At 37.9% G+C, this 27308-nt stretch overlaps 2 protein-coding genes and 1 pseudogene across 2 annotated transcripts in view; 2 read left to right on the top strand and 1 right to left on the bottom strand.

Moving 5' to 3' along the window:
- Nucleotides 1-27308, bottom strand: part of CEP192 (centrosomal protein 192) — a 117981-nt gene that overhangs the window by 54177 nt on the left and 36496 nt on the right. Inside the window, exons 9-15 of the mRNA XM_045298291.1 lie at nt 22922-22986; nt 21895-22104; nt 19937-20060; nt 18683-18813; nt 14031-14847; nt 13812-13938; nt 4836-5007 (exon numbers count right to left, since the gene is read on the bottom strand). Of these exons, the coding sequence (XP_045154226.1) occupies nt 4836-5007; nt 13812-13938; nt 14031-14847; nt 18683-18813; nt 19937-20060; nt 21895-22104; nt 22922-22986 (1646 nt within the window). The remainder of the gene's footprint in view (nt 1-4835; nt 5008-13811; nt 13939-14030; nt 14848-18682; nt 18814-19936; nt 20061-21894; nt 22105-22921; nt 22987-27308) is intronic.
- On the top strand, nt 11572-12147 carry LOC123522556 (40S ribosomal protein S29-like). The gene is made up of 2 exons (XM_045297846.1): nt 11572-11635; nt 11909-12147. The coding sequence occupies exons 1-2, from the start codon at nt 11572-11574 to the stop codon at nt 12145-12147; spliced, it is 303 nt and encodes a 100-aa protein (XP_045153781.1).
- Nucleotides 16559-17670, top strand: LOC115872323 (annotated as a pseudogene).

Raw genomic sequence — 27308 nt, 5'->3', positions numbered from 1 at the left:
GGGGGGGGTTTAATAACTCACAACTAAATTGAGTATTACAAATATAAACCATCTGACAAAATCACAAGTAATACAATAGGTAAGCATAACATGATGTCTTTGGGTGGAGGGCGATCAATTTACACAAAGAAAAGTACTTCTTCAGCTATGAAATCCAGGTTTAGAAATTAGAAATTTTACATCCATGACTTTATAGAAATAATTACAATGAGGAAACTACATAGCAGGCATATACCAATTACAGCTGTGAATCTGAAAACATTTATAAAAATAAGGGAACAAAGGTAAGAAATTTATTTCCAATTCAAGGAATTTTCTCCTGCAAACTATGTAATAAAACTCTAATAACAAAAGGGGAACAAACAGGCTTTCAAAGATGTCATTTTGTTAACCCAATCCATGATCTTTTCCATCACCTGATATACATGTGAAAGCTAGACAATGAACAGGAAGACAGAAGCCTCCTTCTGTGGTGTGGGCAAAGCATACTGAATACAGCGAACTGTCATAAAACAAATAAGGCTTAGCAGGAAACCTCAATAAGATGGATGGGCACAATAGCCACAAAACACACCCGGCAATGGTTCAATCTGTTAAACATCAGGCTGCTCACCTTGATGTATTTTATTTTTTAAGCATTTCATTGAGGACTCTTACAGCTCTTGTAACAATCCATACATCAAGTGTATTAAGCACATTATACATACATTGCCATCATTATTGTCTAGACATTTATTTTCTATTAAGCCCTTGGTGTCAGCTCCTCTTCCACACCCCACGCCAACCTTGATTTAGATCTGCTTCAATGGCAACTAACAACATTGCTAAAAATTGCAAGTAATAAAAACTATTATCTATTTGGTGCTTACTTATGAGGTACCAAGCACTACAAACATTATTTTCCCCCTTATAGATGAAGAAACAGATTTAGATGGTTTATATATACACAATTCTGCAGTAACAGTGATGCATAGATAGACACCGTCTGAGTGGGTGTGAAAAGGAAAGTGGAAGTATATCCATAAATATGTATAGGTTTGACAAACTAGATTCCTACATGTGTATATATCTATGCTACCAATATTACTGTGGAGTCCTGGTGGCATAGTGGTTATGCATTGGACTGCAATCTGCAAGGTTGGCAGTTCGAAATGAAGGTCTCAGAAATTCACAGGGGCAGTTCTGCTTGACACAGGGTCGCTATGAGTTGGCACTGACTCTACAGCAGTGAGTTTGAGTTCTTCAGCCAATACATTCAGTAATGTGGTAGAGCATTGACAGTACAAAGTTATGAAAACCTCTTAGAAACAACCAAACACCTTGAGGGAAAGTTTCACAGGGCACAGTTTGGGTGCACACCAAGATCAGTTGGTACACTATAACCTACAAAGACAATGTTTAATTCCTACTTTGGTTAGAAGTAACTAGAGTCTTAAAAGCCATCTAGGGCACAACCACTGGTCTCTCCCTGTGAGACAAAAGAACAGTGAAGAAAACTGAAGATGCCTGGAAACAATTAGACCAATAAACTAATGGACCAAGTGAACATTAACTCCCATGGCTCTGAGATCAAAAGACTTAGGTGTTGTCTGGCAACAACTATCAACTTGTGTGTAGAGACATGGCTCATCAGCCATAATCTTTAAGTGCCAATAAATGATTTTCTCTGATAGGTTTGAGTAAGAGAAGATGGAGAAAGATGTTGACAGAATTATATTAATTCAGTTGTGAGTGAGAGCAGGGTTAGTTGTGACTGTAAACACTTGGAACTCTAGGGGATAGTAATTTTGCCATCCCACAGGATTTAAAAGAAACCATTTTAGAAGAAGCAGGGCGATTTCACAGCCATCAAAACAGAAGAGCCAGGAGTGGAATAAGTCTCTGGACTCAAATATACCTGGATATTGCAGCACCTTAATCCAAGAATGGCATGCTATGACATCAGAGAAGCAGCAGCATGCCAGAAAATGAATGGCAGAACAAAAAGCCAGAGCACAAGACAGAGCAGTGAACTGAGAAAGAGCAGTGGTTTTCACAGCACACAGAACAAGAGCTAAGTACCTTCAAAGACGCTTGCTTGCAGAGAAGGGTGTCTTGGGCACTTAACTGGAGAACTGGGTTTGCTGACCCTCAGAGCTAGAGCTGAGCACCTTCAAACTTTTGTTTATGGTAGAGAGGTGCCCTTTGGGCACTTACCAGCAGTGCAGAAAGAGCTTGCCAAAACAGGGCTGAGGTCAGGCCAAGGAAATGAGGGCCAGAGCTTTCCCTGGAGGCATGTATGGAAGAGGTTGTCCTAAATAGAGAACTGTATCTTGAACATTTTCAATCCTATATTGTAGCCTATTAACTTCCTCATAAACCTCCTAATTGTGAGTATAGTCTGTAAGTTCTGTTTACCCACTGCAATAAATTATTAAACACAAGTCCAACGAATTAATTGAACCCACAGCTGTGGGAAGGACAGCTGGTGTCGGAATTGGTAAGGGGGCTGGATGGTGAAGGCGTGTCTAACCTCCACCTCATCAGAACTGACCTTAGGCTGAAGTTTGATTTTCCTCCCCTCTTATGAAGTTAGAGGAAGTCAAGCACTGCCACAAATGCTCTAAAAAGAACTAAATGAGAGGATTATAAATCAAGTGGGAAGAAAAAATGGAGTAAAACATAAAATCTTGAAAAAATATCAGACTTGCTAGTGGGATGGAGAGTGGTAGAAGCACTTAGTCAGCCTTTAGGTCGAGAACTAAATTCACTCTTGTGATGTAATTTTCAACCAAACAAAAGACAGATCTAATAGGGATGCAAAAGTACTAGTGAGTTACACACATTTTAAAATAATCAACCACTCGGGATCGAAATTTACACAGGGAAAAAGTTCAGAAGGGTCAAGAAAAAAGGCGGAATGGCAGCAGGAAACACAAGGAGAAAGTGATGTTACACTGAGGGGACTGCATTAAATGAGATGAAACAAAATATGTATGAACTCATTAATGAAAACCTGATGAACTGCTCTGTAAACCTTTACCTAGTTCACAACAAAAAGCTAAAAAACAAAAAACCCAACAACAAGCAGCAAAAATAATTCTGAGCAGAAGGTAGACACAAAAGTGTATTTATAGAATCAGTCTATTTGTATGAAAAAGCAAAATAAAGCTATTGTGGCAGAAAGGAGATCAGTGAGTTCCTGAGGACTAGAAGAGACCATGTGACTATAAAGTAGTCACCCAAAGATACCTTTTGGGGGTGATAGAAATGTTGACTGGAATGGTCAGTAATTACAGGGTATACGTATTTGTCAAAACTCAAACTGTATGCTTTAAATGAATGTGTTAGACAGGGTTCTCTAGAGAGATAAAACCAAATTGCTGATAATTTGATATATTTATTTATAAAGATAATTAGATATATAACAAGAAATGAACAGTTAAATTATAAAGCAGTACATATGGCTCAGTGCAACTCACTCCCGTGAGGGAGAGTTGTGAGACACTAGCAGTCCTTCAAGGACTGCTGCCAGGTCTTCCTCTTTATATAGAGAGAGCTAGGCTATCTCAGCACAGAAGCCAATTACAAGGCAGGTCACCAACTGTCAGCCAGGTCACCAACAGCCAGTCCCCAGCTCCAGAGATGTCTTAAAGGGACCTCAACTTACAGCGAGACAGTTCACAAGCTAGGCGTCCCACAGGTAGTGTAGCCTGCAAATTGAGGCACAGAACAAGCAAGGCAGCCGCACACTGGTCCGATGATCAAAGTGCGAGAGACAAGAAAGACGAGGCTCACTGAGCCATTTATCTCTCAGCCCTTCAGTTAATCCCAGGCAAGGCTCACCGAGCCATTTATCCCTCCACCCTTCAGTTAATCCCACTAGTGTTTATCAGCCAAGCTGGCACAATAAACTATCTCAATGGGTATATTTTATTATTTGCTAATTGTGTCATAATTAAAAGTTTATTTTTAGAAATAAAGCTTCAATTAAAGTGGCATAAGGTCTAACATCTAGGATATTTTATTTAGCAACTTTACTGTATATATGTAGTAACTTGGTAGATGCATCCTATATGGTGTATGTCATTAGCAGTCAGACTTACTTTAGCTCATTAATAAATGAAATACTGTCATAATAAAAGAATACACCCCCACATACACACAGTTAGTGTTAGATTCTCATTCTCTCCCACTGCTACTACCACGACTTTAACCCAACATACCACTTCTTGCCTTAATATTAGTAACAAGAAATAAATCTTCCCTATTTGAATCTTTCTCTCCTCTACACTACTTTTCGAGTGGACTTTTTAAAACCATGAGCATATCAGTCTTCTGCTTGACAGCCTTTACAATCCTGAATTCTACATCCAAGACACTGCGTGGTTTGACTGCTCCTTCTTTTCTACCCTGATCTACTTAGTCCCCTGTACATGACTCTTTGTAGTTGCTCTACACTTTATGGTGCTCCTCAAATGCCAAGCCATGCCTACTCCAAGCCATGTTACTTGCTTCCTTTCTGTTTCTAAACAGTCCTGAAAAATATGCTTTCTGTAATCCTTTGCTAAACCATGCCCCAATCACCTCTGTATTTTTCATAACAGATAATCATGTGTTCATGTAGGTATGGCTGTGAAATGGCATTACAGTGACCTCCACAAACTGACAGCCCATGGAGGGTAGACCCTAAATTGTGTGTAGCTCCAGCATATATTTATGTGAGTAGCTGTCCAATCAGTTGTGAAAGGTAAAATCGCAAAACAGTGTTGAGGTCTGACTTCAGTCAGAATCCTACATCAATGATACGTTAGAGCTGAAGTTTTACACACACAAAATTAAAGATGCCTGCTTACCTTGTGGTCCTCATGGAAGTAATCTGTAGTTGGGACAGAACAGCTGCTCTCATGCTCAGACAGGTATGTCAGCCTGCTCACACTAGCATCTGAGCATGCCAACTGAGACAATGTACTGTCACCGGGAGGCTTCAGAGGTTGACTGGTTAGATCCAAACATTCTGAAGTACAACTAGAGGACAGAAGAAAATCTCATGATTGGAGTTACCCAGTACTTTAACACTATCTCCATTAGCAAAAAGTCATCCCTACTTGTCTACAATATTATTAATCTATAATCTCTGTTCCAGCTGCCAACATAAAAGCTCACCATAAACTTATTCCTATTCAATATCTGATAAACTATTATAGAAGAAAATTGTGGCATTTAAAAACATAAAACCCTTAAAATAAACAATCACAACAATGTTAAAAATTAGGTCAGCAAAAATTACAAAGTGCTTAACAAAACATGAACTATTAAAAAATTCCACGCTTCCAATAAGGGTGCAGTATAGCACTGATGAAACATACAACTTTCCTCTAGTTCTTTAATGCTTCCTTCCCACCCACCCCCGACTATCATGATCCCAATTCTACCTTACAAATCTGGCTAGACCAGAGCATGTACCCTGATACAGATAGGACATGGAAACACAGGGAATCCAGGGCACATAAACCCCTCAGGACCAGTAATGAGAGTAGCGATACCAGGAGGGTAAGGGGAAGAAGCGGGGAGAAAGGGAACTGATCACAAGGATCTACATCTAACCCCCTCCCTGGGTGAGGGACAAAAGAAAAGTGGGTGAAGGGAGACACTGTACAGTGTAAGACATGAAAAAAGAGTAATAATTTATAAATTATCGAGGGTTTGTAAGGGAGGGTTGGGGGGGCGGTGTAATGAGAAGCTGATACCAAGGGCTCAAGTAGAAAGAAAATGTTTTGAGAATGATGATGGTAACAAATGTACAAATGTGCTTGACACAATGGATGGAAGGATGGATAGTGATAAGAGTTGCACGAGGTCCGAATAAGATGATTTTAAAAATAAATTTAAAAAAATAATTTTGATGGCTGGGGGGTCACCACAACATGAGGACACTGCTGTAGGACAACAGAACTGGCTCTTGGGTTTTCAAGGCTGTAAATCTTACAAAAGAAGATCATGCTGCAATTGTACCACCAGGTCTCTGGTCATAAATAGCAACTCTTCACTAAATCGTTTCATTGCTATTTATATTAAACACACAGGAATCTTAAATGATTTATAGGAACAACTAGGTTATAGAAATTAAGAATACAAACACACAATATACCGTATATACTCGAGTATAAGCAGACTCGAGTACAAGCAGACCCGAATATCAGCCGAGGCACTTAACTTTACCAGAAAAATGGCATTAAAAATGTGCTGGAAAACTAGGCGTTTACACGAGTATATACGGTAACACTAAGGAGCCATCAAATAGGGTGGAGAATACTATCCGTTTTAAAAAAATCATTTTATTAGGGCTAATATAACTCTTATCATAATCTATACATACATCAATTGTGTAAAGCACATTTGTACATTCATTGCTCTCATCATTTTCAAAATATCTGCTCTCCACTTAAGGCCCTGGCATCAGCTAGAATACTATCCTTTGATTCAAAAATATATTTATGACTAAGAAAAGATTAGAAAACAGTACACAGTAAGATTCCACATCTTCCTGTATCTTCCTTTCTTTCTCTTCTCCTCTTCATCCCCTCATACACATTACATCTGCCCTCTTCTACTGCTCATACCATTCAGATGCCAATTAGATACAAGGACAAGCACATAAACTGCACACCTAAGGTAGAAGTGGCACAGTACAATGTAATGTTCTTAAATATATATCATTAACTGCTAAAGTAATTATATACCATATATACTCATGTATAAGCTGAGTTTTTCAGCACATTTTTAATGCAGTTTTTGTGGTAAAATTTGGTACCTCAGCTGATATTTGGGTTGGCTCATACTCGAGTATATATGGTATTTAAAATTTGAAATATCTTGAAAATATATTTTATATTTTTAATGATTTTAATAGCTAGGCAACATTTCCTTCTTAATCGTCATTCATGTTTATGAATACAAATATAAAAAATAACTTTCATAAAGCAATAAAAGAATCAGGAATTCAATTTAATAAAAATAAAGTTTCTCCATGGCAAAAGATATTTAAAAATTTTGGGAAGTGGGGGCTGTACCTTTTCTTTTGTTTTAAATCACTTTATTGGGGCCTCTTACAGTTCTTAAAACAGTCTGTACAATAACTGCATCAAGCATATTTGTACATATGTTGCCATCACCATTTTCCAAACATTTACTTTCTTTTTGAGTCCTCGGTATCAGCTCCTCTTTTTGCCCACCCTCCCACCCTTGTAACACCTTGATAAATTATAAATTATTATGGTTTTCATATCTTATACCAACCGCTGTCTCCTTTCACCCATGTTTCTGTTGTTCATTACCCTGGGGAGGGGGAGGGTTGAATTATGCACTGATCATTGAAATTGGTTCCCCCTTCCTCTCCCCACCTTCCTGCTAACCTCCTGGTACACCTACTCCCATTTCTGTTCCTGCAGGGTTTATCTGACCTGGATTCAGTATGTTCATAAGCTCTTATCTGTACCAGTGTATGTGGCTCCGGTCTAGCCAGAACTGAAAGGCAGAACTGGGGTCATGATAGTGGGGGCTGAGGAAGCCTCAAAGAACCAGAGGAATATTGTGTGTTTCATCAATGCTATACTGTGCCCTGATTGACTCATCCCTTCCTTGGCACCCTTCTGTGTCTTATTGTCTACAGAAGGAGAACTTTCTTATATAACAAATAAGAGGCTATTTATTCTCTATAAAGATGGAGATATCCTAAAAAATGTGAAGAAAACGGCATACAATCCATGAGAAAAATAGGCAACAAACAAGGAGAGACAGTACGATATAGTTGAAAATATAGCTATTGTGGAAAGGTTGTTCAGTGTCACATACATAATAAAAACAACAACTCTAAACTCACTGTCATCAAGTTGATGCTGACACGCAGCGATGCTACAGGACAGAGTAGACATGCCCCTCTGGGTTTCTGAGACTATCACTAACTGTTCATGGAAGTAGAGAGCCCTGTCTTTCTCCTGAGGAGCCGCTGATGGCTTTGCACTGGTGACTTTGCAGTTAGCAGCTCAAGGCAGAACCACTATGCCACAATGGTTAATGTATATAACAAAAGAAACATGAATTAAAGCTACTAATAGAGCACAACTAAAAATATGAAGTCGCAGCACATATCTATTAATAATTGGAACTTGGAATATACAAAGGAAAACTGGAAGTCGTAAAAGAATTAAATGGAATGGATAAAAATCAATATCCTAGGCATTAGCGAACTGAAATGGGTCATTTTGAATCAGGCAGTCATATGGTTTACTATGCAGGGAAAGACAAATTCAAAAGGAACGGCTTTTCGTACATTCTCCATCAAAAAGAACATTACAGAAAGACAAAGGCAGTGGGGGGAACAAGGAACTAATCTACTACAGGAAAGGTACTGTTTATGTCTCCACAGGAAAGTGAGAGAGGGACCAGACATCAACCTGGCATGCCAATCCTTAAGGGAAACATACAGGCATGAAGCAGTGAACTAACAGAGAGGTCTGCGGGGCTGGGCCAGCCCCCATGCCAGCTACGCCAACCCCTTTCCCAGAAGAATGCACTATAGAGGACAGCACTGAAGATACAGCCCGGGGAGAGTGGCAGATCTGCCCAGACCATACAGTAGCAAACTAAGAAGGACATATATGGATACGATAGACAGACAGACACAGATAGATACACTACATATATCTTCGAGGACAACATTCCTGCTCAGAGCACCAATGCACAGAGAGGACCGGAGGATCAGCCTCACCACAAGACATGGCGTCTCCTTACTGACTGAAAGAGAACCCTGTCTAACACACTGACCCACAGCACTACAGGGTGGGGCAACATCAGAGACAGTTCAGTACTTGTGCCCAGTCTGACACCCCACACCCTGCCCCATCAGGGTGTAACACGAAGGGAGCGTAACAGAGTAGCAAGGGGGCAAAGCAATAAAATCCCTGAGAAATTATGAAAACAGATCAGACTCAGGGGGCAGGGCTTGGCACTACATCAGACCCGACTGGAAAACATTCATAAGGGTCAGCAGACAGACCTTCAACTATTCATAGTCTATTTTCTGTTTTGTTTCTTTTTTCCCCCATGTTTATCTATATAAGATAGACAGGATAAACAATCCGAAAAGAAAACAACAGTACTGATGTTTCCAGGGTGAAAGTGAAGAGGAGGAGGTGGGAGGGTAGAAGGTGGGAAGCCAGCAAACCCAGGGACAAGGTAATAACAAGAGATCTAAAATTGATTGGGAGGAGGACATAGAATGCCTGGTGGGGTTCAATTAAGTGCAAAGTAGCCAAGAGAAAGTAGAGAGCTGAATGAAGGTCAAACAAGATAGCGGAACAGCAGGAAAGCAAAAGAAAGTAGAGGAAAGAACGAGGAGGCAAAAGACATTTATAGAAAGAGGTATAAACATAGGCATGTATATATGTAAATATATTAATATGTAACAATAGGGATATAGGTCTTTGTACATATATTTATATGTTAAGTATTAAGGTACCAGACAGACATTGGGCCTCTACTCAAGTATTCCCTCAAGGCAAGAACACTTTGTTCTGATAACCTGGCATTCTGTGATGCTCAGCTTTCCAACACAATCGCTGAAGACAAAATGGGTACATAAGCTAATGTGGTGAAGAAAGCAGATGATGCCCGACTATTAAAGATATTATTTCTGGGTTCTTAAAGGCTTGAAGTTAAACAATCAGCCATCTAGTAGGGAAGCAACAAAGCTTACATGGAAAAAGCACATCAGCCTGTGTGAGCATGAAGTGTCGATGAGATTAGCTATCAGACATCAAAAGACCCAAACAACCATTTCAATGCGAACTAGCGGGGTCAGAATGGAGACCCAAAGCCATATGTAGACAACTGGACATCCCCTCACAGAAGGGTCACAAGGAAGAGACAAGCCAGCCAGGGTGCAGTACAGCAGCAACAAAACACACAACATTCCTCTAGTTCTTTAATGCTTCCTCCCCACCACCATCATGACCCCAGTTCTATCTTACAAATCTGGTTAGACTAGAGCATGTATTCTGGTACAGGTAAGAGCTCTCAACACACAGAATCCAAGACAGATAAACCTCTCAGGACCAATAATGAGAGTAGCGGTACCACGAGCGTAGGGGGGAGAAAGGGGAAACCGATCAAGGGGATTGAACAACAGAAACATGGGTGAAGGGAGACAGCACAGTGTAAAAAATGAAAATAAAAATAATTTATAAATTATCAAGGGTTCATGAGGTTGAGAAGGTGGTAAATAGAGGGGAAAAACAGAGGAGCTGATACCAAGGGCTTAAGTAGAAAGAAAATGTTTTGGAAATGTTGATGGCAATATATGTACAAATGGTTTTGATATAATTGATGTATGGATAAAATGAATTATTAACATTAAAAAAAGAACATTACAAGTTCCATCCTGAAGTACGATGCTGTCTGTGATAGCATTGTGTCTATCCACAATCAGGGAAATCCAGTCAATACAACCTTTATTCATATTTCTCCACCAACCACTAAAGTGAGTGATAAAATTAAAAAATATTACCAACTTCAGTCTAAATTCATCAAAAATGCAATCAAGATGCACTGATAATTATTGTTGATTGGAATGCAAAAGAGGAAGGAACAATACATGGAAAAAATGGCCGAAGTGATAGAACAGGAAAGCACAGAATTCTGCAAGACCAACAACTTTTTATCAGAAATATTCCCAGTACAAATGGCGACTCCACACATGGGCTTCTCCAAATGAAACGACACACAAATCAAATTGACTACACCTGTGCGATGCTACACTGGAAAAGTTCAATATCAGCAACTAAAACAAGGCCAGGACCTATCTGTGGGAAAGATAATCAATTGCTCATATCTAAGTTCAAGATGAAACAAGGAAATTAAAACAAACTCACAAGAGCCAAAACACAACCTTGAATATATTGCACTGGAAATCGAAACTATCTAAAGAACAGACTTGACACATTGAGTACTGAGATCGTTTATTGTGCCAGCCTGGCCGATAAACACAAGTGGGATTAACTGAAGGGCAGAGAGATAAATGGCTTGGTGAGCCTCGTCTTTCTTGTCTCTCACTCTTTGATCATCGGACCAGTGTGTGGCTGCCTTGCTTGTTCTGTGCCTCAATTTAAAGGCTACACTACCTGTGGGACGCCTAGCCTGTGGACTGTGTCGCTGTAAATTGAGGTCCCTTTAAGAGATCCCTGGAGCTAGGGACTGGCAGTTGGTGACCTGGCTGGCAGTTGGTGACCTGCCTTCTGATTGGCTGCTGTGCTAACATAGCCTAGCTCTCTCTATAAATAGAGGAAGATCTGGCAGCAGACAGGACTTGAAGGACTGCTAGTCTCTCACAACTCTCTCATGGCAGTGAGTTGAATTGAGCCAGTTGTAGTGCTTTATAATTTAACTGTTTCTTTCTTTTATTATATACTTATCTGTATATGATTTAACAGTTCATTTCTTGTTATATATCTAATTATCTTTATAAGTCAATATATTAAATTATCAGCAATTTGGTTTTATCTCTCTAGAGAACCCTGTCTAACATAAGTACTAATGACAGAAGAGCTGATGACCTGTGGAAGGACATTGAGATCATCAATTATGAAGAAAGCAAAAGGTCATTAAAGCAGGGGAGTGAGCTCCATGGATGTCAGAAGACTCTGAAACTTGCTCCTAATCATAGAGTAGCTGAGACAAATAGAAAAAATAATGAATTTAAAGGGTGAATCAAAGAAAACAAAGTATTTTAATGAAATAATGCAAAGTTATAGAGTTAGAAAACCAAAAAGAACACATTTAATCTACCTTAAACCGAGGGAACTGAAGAAAAAATTCAAGCCTCAATTTCCAATATTGAAAAATTCAATAGGAAAAATATTACATACTGCAGGAAGTGCCCAAAGAAGATGTAAAGAATACAGAGTTAGCCTTTTGCCTCGGAGAGAGCCTGGGAAGGAGCTGGGTCATCAGCAGCTCTACTGGAGCCACCCACGAAAATTCGGCCAGGGCTCCCGTTCTTGCCGTGTGTGCTCAAACCGGCACGGTCTGATCCAGAAATACGGCCTCAATATGAGCCGTCAGTGTTTCCGTCAGTACGCAAAGGACATCAGCTTCATCAGGCTGGACTAAGTTATCTTTGGATGGACAACTCAAAACTGCTACCCAAAAGACGAAACAATGCCAACTATTTGTACATAAAATTTAAAAAAATTCAAGCCTGAAAAAAACAAAACAAAAAGAATACAGAGTTATAGTATCAAAAAGAACTACCAAATATACTCGAATATCAGCCGACCCGAATATCAGCCGAGGCACCTAATTTTACCACAAAAACTGCATTTAAAATGTGCTGAAAAACTCGGCTTATACATGAGTATATACGGTTGTTGATATTTAGCCATTTCAAGAGGCAGCCTATGATCAAGAACCAATGGTATCGACAGGCGAAGTCAAAGCTGCACTGAAGGCATTATCCAAAAAACAAGGCACTGGTCACGAGGAGTGGATGTGACAGTCAGAGTTCAGTATAGCACTGATGAAACATACAACTTTTCTCTAGTTCATTAATGCTTCCTCTTCCCCACTATCATGATCCCAATTCTAATTTACAAATCTGGCTAGACCAGAGGATGTACACTGGTACAGATAGGAACTGGAAACACAGGGAATCCAGGACAGATGGACCCCTGAGGACCACTGTGCGAGTGGCAATACCGGGAAGGTGGAGGGAAGGTGGGGTAGAAAGGGGAAACTGATCCCAAGGATCAACATATAACCACCGCCCTAGGGGATGGACAGCAGAAAAGTGGGTGAAGGGAGACGTCGGACATTGTAAGACGTGACAAAATAATAATAATTTATAAATTATCATGGGTTGGTGAGGGAGGGGGGTCAGGAAAGGAGGGGTAAAAATGAGGAACTGATACCAAGGGCTCAAGTAGAAAGAAAATGTTTTGAGAATGACCAGGAGAGACCAATGCCTTAAAAAAGATATCATGATTGGAAAAGTAGAGGAGCAGGAAAAATGAGGAAGATCCTTAACATGATAGACTGACCCAGTGGATGTAAGAATGGTCTCAAACATAATTGTGAGAATGTAGCCAGAGCAGACAGTGTCTCATTCTGTTGTTCATGGGGTCACAATGAGTCAAAACTAATTGGATAGCATCTAATGATAATAACTGAAATACTTTACTTTTAAGAATCAGACTGTCAATAATAAAAAAAATCTGATAAACACTATTTTGGTTAGACTGTGAGCAAACTATTAGCAGAAATTTGAATTAACACAGTCACTTTTGAGGGCTGTACTAATTTAAGTATGTATATTCCCCTTTCTCCAATAAATTCTTTTCTGGGAATTTACCCTACATCTGGACATTTACCCATGTCCAAAATGGCCATGAATCAGAAGTGCTGTCATAAATCAAGAGATAATAAATGTGTGTACTACCTTATACTGTGTTATCATCATAGTAATGAAAGCTTAAGTAAGGTAAACATCTATCAAAAGTATCAAAAATCATGTAGGAGCCATTATACAGCCTGTAATAGGATTTTCTTTTTTTTTTTTTTTAATAGGATTTTCTTTTAAATACAGAGCATGATCATTGAAAAAAAGCAAAACATACAAATTTGTACAGAAAATAGGCTGCAAAGAAATTCGTAAAATATTTACAATTACTACCTTTCAAGGGTAGAGCAGATGAGTTTCTTTGGAAAAATATACGTTTTCCCAAATTTCCTATGCTGAGTATGTATATTATTTAAAAAGGAGGAGCAAAAGCACCTACCTGGATAAAGTTGTGGCAGAAACTTCACTAGGAGAAGAATGACTCAGTGGTGAAGTTGCAGGTCTGCAGCTACTCTGGTCATCCACCGAATCTTGTCCACCATGCTTGAGAAAAGTATGTGGCAAATCTGTTAGAAAGGTGTATTTCCCAATGAGAATACGAAGAAGGAAAAAAATCCCCCCAAATTTTGTGAATATGATCAATTACTCTCAGACTTACCAACATTTTCAGATGAATTTATGGAGTGTTTTTCAAAAATCACGTGCTTTTCACTGTTGTTTAAATCAGTAACATAATCATGTTGCCTCTGACTTTCTCTGGTATCTTGTATTTCTTCACACTCTTGTAAGAGCTGAAGGGACGTGATTGTGGTGTTCCTTACGAGTGAGTAACTCTCAGATGTTGGTGTAGAAACTGAGGTGACTTTCTCACTGTTATCAATATTTGGTAGCTTGGTAGCACTAGAATTTCTCTTCACATTAACTATTGTACTCTCTTTATCAGTTGTATTTGTAAGCACTGGATTAGAAGAGTTAATAGTTCTAAATGACTCCTGAATCTGGCTCTCTCTCTGTTTGCTACAAAGAACTGCAGTGTTTTCTTCTGGTTCTGTTCTACTTAGATTAGCAGGATCTAACTTTACTGCACAGATAGTTTGTGAAATCTGTTCTTTTGGCAAAGAAACATCCCAAATATCAGCTCTTGAGAAATTTTCCAACCCTACATATTTACTAACTTCCGTTTTTTTAAGATATTTCTCCATATCAAATGCGTTGGAGCCCATACTCTTTTCTAAATCATGAGTCAAGAAGTGAGACCCAATTGAAAAGTTCTTTTCTGCCGTATCTTCTTGAAAGGTCTTCTCTCTGTTTTTATTTGTAAGTGCCTTCATCATGGCAGCAAGCTCAGAAGGATCGGTATTTACTGATGAATTTGCAATGGCAGAAGCGATGGTGCTTATTCTAAGTACAGAGTCACTACTATCAGAGAGCTCTTCTTTGTTCCTGCTGGGTTTGCTGTCCACTAAGAAAATGTCCTAGAAAGAAGCAAATTTACATCAAATAACAAACTTAGCTCCATGGACATATGCATATTAATTTAACTTTTATAGTAAGCTCTACCACTATAAAATATAATGAAAAATACACACACAGAAGACAGAATAAGTAAACGGAATGTCTTAAAGATTAAAAAAAAACAAAAACTTATGTGCATCAGGATTTAACCCAAAAAGTGAAAACAAAATCCCTATTCTGGGAAAAACTTTTGAGAAAGAGCTATCTGACAAGTGCCTAATCTCTAAAATCTACAGAAAACTGCAACACCTCAACAAGAAAAAGATAGAAAATTCAGTTAACAAGTGAGTAAAGAACATGAGCAGTTTAACAAAGAAAACATTCAGGCAGCCAAAACACATGGAGAAAGGCAAGTGCAAATCAAAACAACAGTAAGATACTAACTCACCCCAGCCTTGATAGCAAAGTAGAAAAAGCAGAAAACAACAAATGCTAGGGGATGGGTGGGGGAGGAGAGATTGGAATCTTCATACACGGCTGCTGTTATTATAAATAAGTACAGCCACTGTTAAATGCAATATGGCACTGTGCTTCCTCAAATAACTGAAAATATAAATATTATGACCCAGCAACAGCGTGACTTAATGTATACACTATAGAAATATAGAACAAGGTCCAAAGAGATAACTGCACACCAACTGTATCACAGCAAGGATATTATTCACAAAACCAAGGAAACAGAAACCACCTAAATGCCCCAAGGAGAAAGAACAGATAAATAAACTTGAGTACATGCACAAAATTAATTACTACAGTTAAAAGAGTGAAGCTGAAATGGTGAAACACTTCATGACATGGATGAATATGGAGGGAACTAAGCTGTGTAAGGTTAGTCAAACACAAAAGGGCAAATATTGTATGCAACTGCTGTTATGTTTTTAAAATCAAAAATAGTTTTCATACCAAAAGAAAAACTTTGATGGCTACCAGGTATGGATGGGAATGGAGGAAAAATGAAACAATAAGCTAATACCCTATGTGAGAGAAACTGGCCCCTGGGAGGGGGCTGGAACAATCCATGGGAATAGCAAAGATATACTCCTATACTTTATTAATGATAATAGGCTATAGTACAAAAGTTGTGAATTGACAGGTAGATGCTGAAGAATTGATTTTCTGCAAAGAGGGTGTTAAGCCAAGTAAGTATGGAAACCTATGACCTATAGCAGGGGTCCTCAAACTATGGCCTGCGGGACCACATGCGGCCCACCGAGGACATTTTTCTGGTCCGCCGGATGTTTTTCCTCCTTTTGTTTTTTCCTTCAAAATATGTGCAGTGTGCATAGGAATTTGTTCATAGCTTGTTTGTTTCTTAACTATAGTCCAGCCCTCCAACGGGTCTGAGGGACAGTGAACTGGGCCCCTGTTTAAAAAGTTTGAGGACCCCTGATTAGAGAATGGGTATGTGTTATTTTTGTGAAGGGAAGATAATACACTAAAAGAGAAATGAAAAAATAAGGACAAAGAGGTGAAACAGGAATTATCATTGGGAGGTTTGTTGAGTTGTTTATTTTGGGAGGTTTGTTATGTTGTTTACATTGTTGAATGCAAAAGCAATGGTCTAATATAAAAACCCCCACAACCAGTTCACAATAAAGAGTTTGGAAAATAAGTAAATAAAATAGGTGTTCTCTTTTTGCCGCCATCTTGGCTCTGCATTCTCGGTACAAAATGCCTGGTGAAGCCACAGAAACTCTCCCTGCCACTGAGCCGGAGTTGCCACAGCCGCAGGCTGAGCCAGGATCTGGAACAGAATCTGACAATGTTGAATCAGCACCAGAGCTCCAGGAGCAGGATTCCATGCAGGCCACCACACAAGCTCCGCTGGCGGCTGCAGTTGGAATCGATGAGGAACAAGACAGTAAAGCAAAGGCCATCGGAGTGAAAGGGAGCTATGTCCAAACTGAGTCTTTGGAAAGTCACAGGGCTTACTTAGAGTCACGATCCGGAGATATCCTTTGTCATCGCAAAGCCAAATGTTTACAAAAGTCCTGCTTCTGATACCTGTGTAGTTTGGGGGAAAGCCAAGATTGAAGATTTGTGTCAGCAAGCACAGCTGAGAAATTCAAAGTTCAAGGTGAAGCTGTCTCGAACATTCAAAATAACACACAAAGTCCAACTGCACAAGAGGAGAGTGAAGAGGAAGAGGTTGATAAAATAGGTGCATCTGACTCAAGCCTTGGTATTTTCACATTCTCATATGCATGTGAAAGTTAAACACTAAATAAGGAAGACCTAAGAAGAATCGATGCATTTGAATGAGCGTGCTGAGCGGAAAATATTGAAAGTACCAGGGGCTGCTAAAAGAACAAACCGATCTGAGTTGGAAAAAAGCCAAATGTTGCTTTCAGAAATGAGTGATGCTTGGCAAAGAAGACAGGCAGCAGAAAACAGGAAGACCCTCGACAAGATGAAGTCACAGTAGCTGCAGCAATGAGCTCAAACAGTAAGAACAACTGTAAGGCTGGAGTATATGTGGTAGTGTTTTGTTCTATTGAACATAAAACTGCTGAGGTGGAACAAGTCGTCAGCACCTAATAACAACAACAGATGCCAATAGGCAAGATACTTTTAAAGAAAATCAAGACAGAAAGAGGCACTCTTGCAAATAGTAAGGTTTGCCATAAAGCTACAGCAATAATAGTGTCATACTGACACAGGATAAACAGACCAAAGAAATAGAGAATCCAGAAATAAAGAATACCTCAATGAATATTTGACAAATTTGGCATAATACAGAAATGGGAAATGGATCCCTTGTTGGTAGAGAAAGATACAAGTAAAAGTGAAAAGTCAGATCATAGAGTGAAGATATGTTAAACACTCGTAACTGACAAGGGCCCTCTATCCAGAATATGAAAATAATTACACATCAACAGGAAAGATAGTCCATTAGAAAAATGAGCAAAAGACTTGAACAAGGACTTTACAAAAAAAGGTATATATCTGACAGCTGAATATATGAAAACTCAATAATGAGGTCAACGAAAACAAAAAAGTAAGAAAGCACCACTACACATTTATCAGAATGAGTAACAATACCAAATTTTGGTGGCAATATATATTAACTAGTATTGTCATATATTCTGGACAGAATCAACATTGGTTATGATTCTGGTAAACTTTAGGCTAAAGCTACTATAATTCAAATAATACAAATCCTATGACTCAGAAATTCTACTCTAAGCACAAATTTCCAGAATGTGAGTAAACAGTAAGACAAACAAATGTACTAGTATGTTTATAGAGCATTATTTGTAATTTAGTAGCACTGGAAATATCCCAAATGTCCACCAACACACTCAACAACATAACTGATCTAATTAACTTACAAGGGGGCAAAACAAAAAAAATCAAGAAAATACATGTTCCTTTTGTCACTGCTATTGAGTTAATTCTCACTCATAGTGACCCCTCACCCCAAGCTTTCTCTAATAATAAATATAAAACCAGGTGAAATTAATAAAGTGTTAAGTGTTAGGTGTCAGAACACTAAGGAAGGGAAGGACCAAAATTTGGTTTCTGAGGTGTTAGAGCTATATTCTCTTTGATCTGGTATGAACACAGTGTGTAATTTGTGATAACTCACTGGACTATTGAGTTTGCTTAGCAAATTTTTTGTATATATATATCTTACATCAATAAAAATGTTTTCAAAACTATTTTTTAAAGTAATAAAACTGAAGCCACAAAAATATGTGCATGTATTCCCTCACTCCCATCCCACGTGGTCCTTTTGGTCTTTTAGAAGAACTATGATAAAAATATTGTTTTTTAATGAAAGGCATAAAATACCTCCATTTTGCCTTTATTGGAAATTAATGTCACATCACTTTCATCTTCTAGTGAAGTATTCTTTAGTTCTTCAACCGTCAGAGTAACTGAGCCTTCACTTAGCTGTGTCTTAGATTGCTCAGTTAAATCTCCTGTAGGAAATACACAATATTCAAGTTAAAATATGCATTAATCTCTGGTGATAATGTCCAGGCAAAAGCACTCATTGCATAGGAAGAAGTTTTGTGCCCCAAATGTCACCAGTCAGCCTGACTGATGACAAACTGTTTAAAACAATAGTTACTAAGACAAAGGAAAAGTGCATTGTTAATTTAGCATAATTCTGTCAAGTCTAAAGTTTGAAGGAAGATGGTTTTAAATTCTCCATTATAAATACTCACATATACCCACTTGATATTTTTTAACTTTTTTAACAATTCACAAATATATAGTAAGTTGAGTTCTGAAATGAATGTTTCACAGCAATAGAAAATCAACTAGCAGTAAATAGACTCTTGGTCTCATCACTACAAGTGGACTGCAGAGTCTTTTAATGGCGTTTTCATGTAGTATGCAGCACTGTACTAGTAAAAGTAGCTATTTAAAATTTAAAATTGGGCAAGGCTCAAAAAAGTTTAATTTTATATGCTTGTCAGGTATCATGACTCTTTAACACACCTAGGTTTCCTAGAATAAATTTTGAAATGCTTTTTAAAAAATCTAATTTTAAGACATCTAACTAAAAAAAATAGTTTACTTGAACACAATTGCCTATATGAACAATTTATTTCATTAACTTTGTTTTTACAAAAGCATTTAAGTGGATTTTGGCCACTTTGGGTGGGAATAGAAATAAAGACAAGGAATCCCTAGATTACAAATGAGATCTGTTCCTGAATCTGTCTTTACATTGAACTTGTATGTTAATCAGTTGTTTCTTTATATCTAAAGTCAGTCAAATGCTTGTATACACTGTATCTCTGTATGCATAAAAAAAATAAGAAAACACTTCCAGATATACTAAAACATCTTTAACATAAAAACAGCTAGATAGATGTTTAATGCACATTGAAAAGTAGCAACCATATGCATTCAGTTTTTAATATAATAGGCTTTATGGGGATTAATTCCTAACTACAGGTGGTATGTAAGTACAAATTTTTAACTCCCAGAGTAGCTTATACATACATCAATGCTCATAAAAGACATAATTATGCAACCACAAATGTACAGGGAAAAACAAGTTCCTAAAAGTCCCTTCATTTAATATATTACCTGAATGTAGATTATTAAGATGAGCCATTTCCTTTTCGACACTGCTTGTTGTTGCATCAGATTTTCTTATTAAAGCAACAGGTTCTCTCTTCTCTGGTGATCTAATAAAGTAACCAAATGATGGCTACAAAATAATCAAACTTGTGAATTATTTCCTTATTTCCAGTACTTTTAAATTATTAATTTTCAACTGTTTATTTATAATACCATAAGCTATAGCTAACTTACTTCAGTATTCTGTATTTTTTCTATATAAATTATGAACAATGAACTTTAAAAACCTTTTATTTCTTTATTGCTTATCTATCTTTAATCATCAGAACTTATACTGTCAAATAATTTGACTTCCTGACAACTCCGGGAGCCCTGGTGGCATAAGTCAACTGACCTGGCTGCTATCTACAAGTTAGCAGTTCAAACCCAACAGTCCCTCGGGAGAAAAATGAGGCCTTTTCCTGCCATAAAGACTTAAGAGTCTTAAAAACTCAAAAGGGCAGTTCTATTCTGTCCTAGAGGGTCACTAGAAGTCAGTGTTGACTTGATAACAGTACGTCTGTTTGTTCAGGTTTTTTGAGAAATCCAAATTAAAACAACCCAGAAATGATAGTTTTCTCCTTTGACAATTAGTATTGAGCACCTACTAACTGCCAGACACTGTCCAAATCTCAGTAACAAACTCTATGTGCCTGTGAGTGGGTGGGTGTGAAGGAATAAAAATTTTGTTTTGGAATTTACAGTATAAACCAAAAACTAGTTGCCATTGAGTGTCTCCAACTCATGGTTATGCCATGTGTATCACAGTACAGTTATGCTCCAGGGTTGATGTTTTAGACATAGATCACCAGACATTACTTCTTAACTGCCATGAGTGAGCTTGAGCCTCCAATCTTTCATTTAGCATCCAAGCACAATAACAATTTGTAGCACCCAAGGACTCCTAACTTATAGTATAAGACTGTTCTATGGTATCGAAAAAGTGGATCCTTATTGTCTATGTTAAGATTTACTGTAATCCTACTGATTTAAGGTTTCTGACAGGTTTGCTTTTGAGCAATACGATAAAAGGCAGGGAATAGCGATCTGCCATTTTTTTACAGAACTGTCAGATGATCACATTATAGGTCTAATTTGATAAATGAGCTCAATTTTTGAATGATCTTCACTTAAGAATTTTTTCCCTTGATCCAGTAACTTGAATGTAAATAAGATTTATAACAAAGCACTGGATCATGGAAAAATGGATTTACTATTAGAAAAACCTATTTAATAAGAAATCCAGTTAATCTTCAAATTCTTTCACAATCTCAAAAATCCTAATTACTCCAGGCAAAAGAGTCTACCTTCCTAAAGTATTTATTTTAATTTTTAGTATACTGCATAGACTGGATCACCTTTGTTTCATATTTAAATTTCTGTCAATTAACTATGATTTTTAACATTACATCTATTACACCCACAAATTAAACTATCAGAATCCAGTTTTAATAAATCAAGGCAAAAGAACCTCACTACCACTGAGGTGACGCTCTTATGATGCTCTCCATGGTTTCCCAGGCTATAAGTCTTTACAGGAGTACACAGTCTCACTTTCTCCTAAAGAGTAGATAGTGGGTTTGAATAACTCAGCTTGTGATTTACCAGTTCAATGTTTACCTGCAGTGCCCCCAGGGCTTCTTAGTTTTAATAAACAATCCCTCTAGTAACCTTAAACCATTATATGAAATATATCAGTAAGTCCTTTGATTTTGTACCTTCAATGTGTGTATTAAAAGCTTCCACATTGTTTGTTACCCAAAACAGCCATTTTATAGAGGAGTTGAATAATGTGTTCAATATCAAAGGATTAGTCATAATACAGAGACAGGACTGAACCCAGCCCTATTACTAATGTCCCTACTCTATAACTGCTTGATAGACAATGATCTAGTTTAACCACTTGCAGAACATTTCATACTTACTCTTTTCACATTGTTACCACCACCGAGGCAACCAAGAGCTTCAGATCTCTGAGCAAAGAACTCTCCCAAAGACAGACGTAAATAACTGGCATCATCTTTGTTCAAATCTGATGTGTTAGGTGATTTCTTCAACAGATTATAATTAACTGAAATCCCCCAAGATGTATCCCCTAGCGGAACGGAAGTATTCTGGGCATCTATGTTTTCTTCCTATAAAGAAGGAAAGTTGGTATTACTCCCTCCTCCAGCAAGCGTTTTTCCTATTCTTCTATTGGGAAGGAAAAAATAGCTAAAACATTTTTTTAATAATTTTTATTATTAGAAAACTCAACTTTAAGCAGCTGATACAGGCAATGAAATCTAGCAGGATAAAATTCCGTTTTTACATATTTAATTTATAATATACACTGCCCTAGTATATTGCTTAATCAAATAATAATTAGTAATTTTTAAAAGTCATTTTATAATAATTTAAAATTGTTTTCATGGTACATCTTGACCAAAAAACAAATTAAGATTACATCATTTTTTTAATAGTTTTATTAGTAGCTCAAACAACTCTTATCACAATCCATATATACATCAATTGTGTAATGCACATTTGTACATTCATTGCCCTTATCATTCTCAAAGCATTTGCTCTCCACCTAAGCCCCTGGCATCAGCTCCTCATTTTTCCTCCCTCCCCGCTCCCCACTCCCTCATGAACCCTTGATAATTGATGAATTATTATTTTGTCATATCTTGCCCTGTCTGACGTCTCCAGATTACATCATTTTTAAACTATGGATTATCTATAAAGCCTAACAAATTGATTTTAACTGAATTAAAAATACATTTCAGACTAAATTCTTTTCAATTATTAATTTAGAGCATAAAGGGCAGAAATTGTTTAAATATTAAAAAAAACAAAGAAATAATTCTATACTGACTATATGGCTATTCAGAAAAATATATGTATTTGGCCTAGTTTTAAATTAATGAAAAAGAAAACTCAAAATGTTGTTTAATGCAAATAATCACAAACCTGTATAAATTGATGTTCTTTATAAAATTCTTCTTCATCTTGTGCAATCAAAGATAATGCTTCAGCTTAAGAAATAAAAAGTTTATATAATTACATCATATAAGGCCTAATTAAACCGGTACAATTTAGCCAGTTAGAAAAATAATATATTAAGGATATGAAAGTGATAAAAGACTTATATGAAAGCTCCCACTCACATAACTGATATATTTGTATTAAGCTCTTAAGTTTGTAGCTATCCAACTTTTGGTAATGAATATCCTTGCCCTTACTTACTACAGGGGATTTGTGACTTAAGCTTTTATTTTTAGAAGATTTAAATTATTATTAGCCTAGAAAAACTGGTTCACCTATATTACAGTAATAACTACCCATGGGATTTTATCTGGAACAATCACAATGATTAAGCTTTCTCATAAGCTCTTCATAAAAATATCTGCTAAGGTTCCAACCATATTGGTTGGCTCAAAAACTAACCCAGTTTTACAAATGAAAGTCCCATAAGCCCAGGAAACCCGATATATGGACAAAGAGAGATAGCTGGTTACCTAATGTCTACCTTCAAAGTTCCTACTGAGCACCTCAGCACTTACTGAAGAAAGTAAAGTCCACTTAATAATAGCAGTCTCTAGGTTAAGACCAGAGACTAAAATACTAAAATGCCATACAGGCCAAGGATAAATGAGCGGAGTGGCAGGTACTGGTGAAGATAGCGGCAAACAAAACATATGGCCCTGCTTCAAGCATTACACCTAAGGAGGATTTTAAACATGGTGACATCAAAAAAATCTACAGGCTAAATGGCTATTGATGTTACTTTACCTGACAGTCCAGTTTACATGCCTCAAAACCCAAACTCTCTTCCATGCAGCCGATTCTCAGAGACACCTTACAGGGCAGGGTAAAACTGCCCCCTATGGATTTCCGAGATTGTAACTCTTTACAGGAGTAGAAAGTGTTGTCTTTCTTGCACAGAGCAGCTGGTGGTTTCGAACTGTGGACCATGGGGTGAGCAGCCAAATTGGCAATCCATTAGAGGCAACCCAGCTCATGGCCAAACAACTCAGACCACACCTCACTCTCATTAATAAATATTAAACAAGAAAAGCAGAGCATCAAAGATACTTCATGATTTCATGTATCAGGGCAGTTCTATTTTGTTACCTTGTCAATAAATCACTTCTTATGTAAAAAACATTGTTAACCTATAGATCTGTAAATGATGATCAAGAGAACCTCAAAATGCACACAAAGAGTCTATTCTATATAAAGATTTCTCTACTTAGACTTTGAGGGATCTATGAATCAAAGTAAGTTAAAAATCACTGCCAAGAATGGTAAAGTAACAGCATAACAGTCAAGAGAGGGAAGGAAGGAAACTGCCCATAAAAAGCACCCTAGAAGAAACCTAGTTTGCTTATTTTTGTAAAAATATTTTATTGTAAATTAGGTGATGGTTTACATTTCAGATCATCAACTTTGTAATCAACTTTTAAAAACACTAATCAAATTCCCCACCCCCACGGCAACAGCTTTACCCCTTACCAGCTCCTTGATTTTTTTCTTCTTGGGAGAGTACTACTATCTTCGATTTCACCCAAGTTAGCCATCATCACTAGTCCATAGGTCAGCCAACTGAGGCACTGGAGCTGTATGTGGCTCTTTCGGTACATACATGTGGCTTTCATGTAAAATTGAAAATTTTCAAAGGATATTATTCAGATAACAATGATTGCTTGTAAAAATGCCTCTCAAATAATTTTTAAATTGTCATGAGGGACAGGATTTGCTATTCAGTCTCAAAAGTTTGCCTACATTGGTCTAGACCATTACTTAATCTTCCCACCCTTACCCTCACCCCGCCCCTCCAGCCCTACCCCACCAACTTGGCAATCTCAAGTCTATTGCCTTTGGTATCAAAGTCTTATCTTAGTTTATTTTTTGACTCCCCTTGTAACAGTAGTCTCATAATATTTGAACCTTAGTGATTGGCTAATTTCACTCAGCACAATGTGCTTCTGGTTTCATTATTGTTTTATAGCGGTGCATGGTATCCCATTGCATATAATTACCAGAGTTTCTTTATCCATTGATGGGCATTCTCATAGTTTTCTTTTACTTTCTAATGGAAACAGTGCTGTTTGTGTTATGGCTCTTACTTCTTCAGGGGTTGCTAGATGTTATGGAATTTCTGTTTGTTTGTTTGTTTGTTTTTTTAATTTCTATTCCTAGTTATTCGAGGTACTGTCATATTACTTTCTTTCCATAGGGGTCATATATATTTAATCCCACCAGCAGAGTATGAGGATTCCAATCTCTCCTTAGCCTCTCCAGCATTTATTTTGTTTGTTGCTTTTTTTTTCTTTTTAATTTGGCTGTCATTGTCAGTGTAGGGTGGTATCTCCTCACTGTTTTGATTTGCAACCCATTTTACTTCAATAATTAAATTTCACATTGATTTTAAGTCACTGTATAGATGGCTCAAAACATTTGTGAATACTTCAGTTAAATATCTACAATAATTTTGTTACCTTGTGTGATTATCTGCCATAGATTATGAAAAGCAGTTTATTTATTACATGGCTCTATGTCAAATTCTTTACCAAACCACCCACGTGGAAGAAGTACACCAGCCTGTATGATCACGAGTAGTCGAAGGGATCAGGTATCAGGCATCAAAGAACAAAAAATCATATCATTGCGAATGAGGGAGTGCAGATTGGGGACACAAAGCCCATCTGTAGGCAACTGGACATCCCCTTACAGAAGGGTTGCAGGGAGGAGATGAGCCAGTCAGGGTGCAGTGTCGCAAAGATTAAACATACAACTTTCCTCTAGTTCTTTAATGCTTCCTTCCCCCACTCCCAACTATCATGATCCCAATTCTCTTACAAATTCGGCTAATTCTGAGGATGTACACTGGTACAGATAGGAACTGGAAACACAGGGAATCCAGGACAGATGAACCCTTCAGGACCAGTGCTGAGAGTGGCGATAGCAGAAGGGTGGAAAGAAGGCAGGGCAGAAAGGGGGAACTAATTACAAGGATCTACATATAACCTCCTCCCTGGGGGACGGACAACAGAAAAGTGGGTGAAGGGAGACATCAGACAGTGTAAGATATGACAAAATAATAATTTACAAATTATCAAGGGTTCATGAGGGAGGCAGGGGGGGAAATGAACTGAAACTAAGGGCTCAAGTAGAAAGAATGTTTTGAGAATGATGATGGCAACAAATGTACAAATATTGACACAATGATGTGTGTATGGATTGTGATAAGACTTGTATGGGCCCCCAATAAAATGATTTTTTTTTTAAATTCTTTACCAAACCTTCCCACAATCACCCGAATGCTTCAGTGGCTACAATTAGCCACTTCACAGCATGCCCGTGTTCGATTTGAATGGCTGCTTCCAGTTGTATGTTCCATAGGAACACAGATGTGTCCTGAAAAGCCCATTCTTTTTTTTTTTTTTTAAACATTTTATTAGGGGCTCATACAACTGTTATCCCAATCCATACACACATCAATTGTGTAAAGCGCATTTGTACATCGTTTCTCAAAGCATTTTCTCTCCATTTAAACCCCCGACATTAGGTCCTCATTTTTCCCCTCCCTCCCCGCTCCCCCCTCCCGCATGAGCCCTTGATAGTTTATAAATTGGTATTTTGTCATATCTTGCCCTGTCCGACGTCTCCCTTCATCCACTTTTTGATTGTCTGTCCCCCAGGGAGGAGGTCACACACAGTTCCATGTAATCGGTTCCCTCTTTCCTACCCATTCTCCCTTTACCCTCCCTGTTTTGCCACTCACACCACTGGTCCTATAGGGCTCATCCATCCTGGATTCCCTGTATTTTCAGTTCCTATCTGTACCAGTGTACCTCCTCTGGTCTAGCCAGTCTTGCAAGATAGAATTCGAGTCATGGTAGTGGGAGCGGGGAGGAAACCTTTAGGGAACTAGAGGAAGGTTGTATTTATCATCATTGTTACATCGCATCGCACCCTGACTGGCTCATCTCCTCCCCGAGACCCCTCTGCAAGGGGATCTCCAGTGGCCTACTAATGGGGAAAAGCCCATTCTTTTTAACGTTATCTGGAATTTATTCTGATCCACATAGTTGAATATCTTTGAACTGTCATTAAAAACTGAGGTAAACATTTTTCTGGCAATGTCTGTTTCAAGCAAAGATTTTCTGATGTCCACAATGATACCAACATTGGAATCAACTCAGTGCCAGTGGGTTTGTTTGTTCTTGTTTACCACGATGTTACTTACTGGACCAGCTGTGAGGATTTCTGGATGGAAAAAGGATGTCCCTTTTTCCATTTCTGCTTCTTAATCTGGCTTGAATTTCTCTCAGCTCCCTATTAATATACTGCT

The sequence above is a fragment of the Echinops telfairi genome, unplaced genomic scaffold (assembly GCF_000313985.2).
Source record: "Echinops telfairi isolate 266 unplaced genomic scaffold, ASM31398v2 ScPeMD7_4;HRSCAF=17, whole genome shotgun sequence".
NCBI lineage: Eukaryota > Metazoa > Chordata > Mammalia > Afrosoricida > Tenrecidae > Echinops > Echinops telfairi.
Note: the sequence above shows the minus strand (reverse complement) of the source record. Positions and strands in the feature narration are given on the sequence as shown.

What these genes read in the sequence shown, in the direction of transcription:
- LOC123522556 (XM_045297846.1), top strand. Translation starts at nt 11,572, where the DNA reads ATGACAGAAGAGCTGATGACCTGTGGAAGGACATTGAGATCATCAATT. An exon ending in AATTATGAAGAAAGCAAAAG is followed by an intron (nt 11,636 to 11,908) that starts GTCATTAAAGCA and finishes TACATACTGCAG; the next exon opens with GAAGTGCCCAAAGAAGATGT.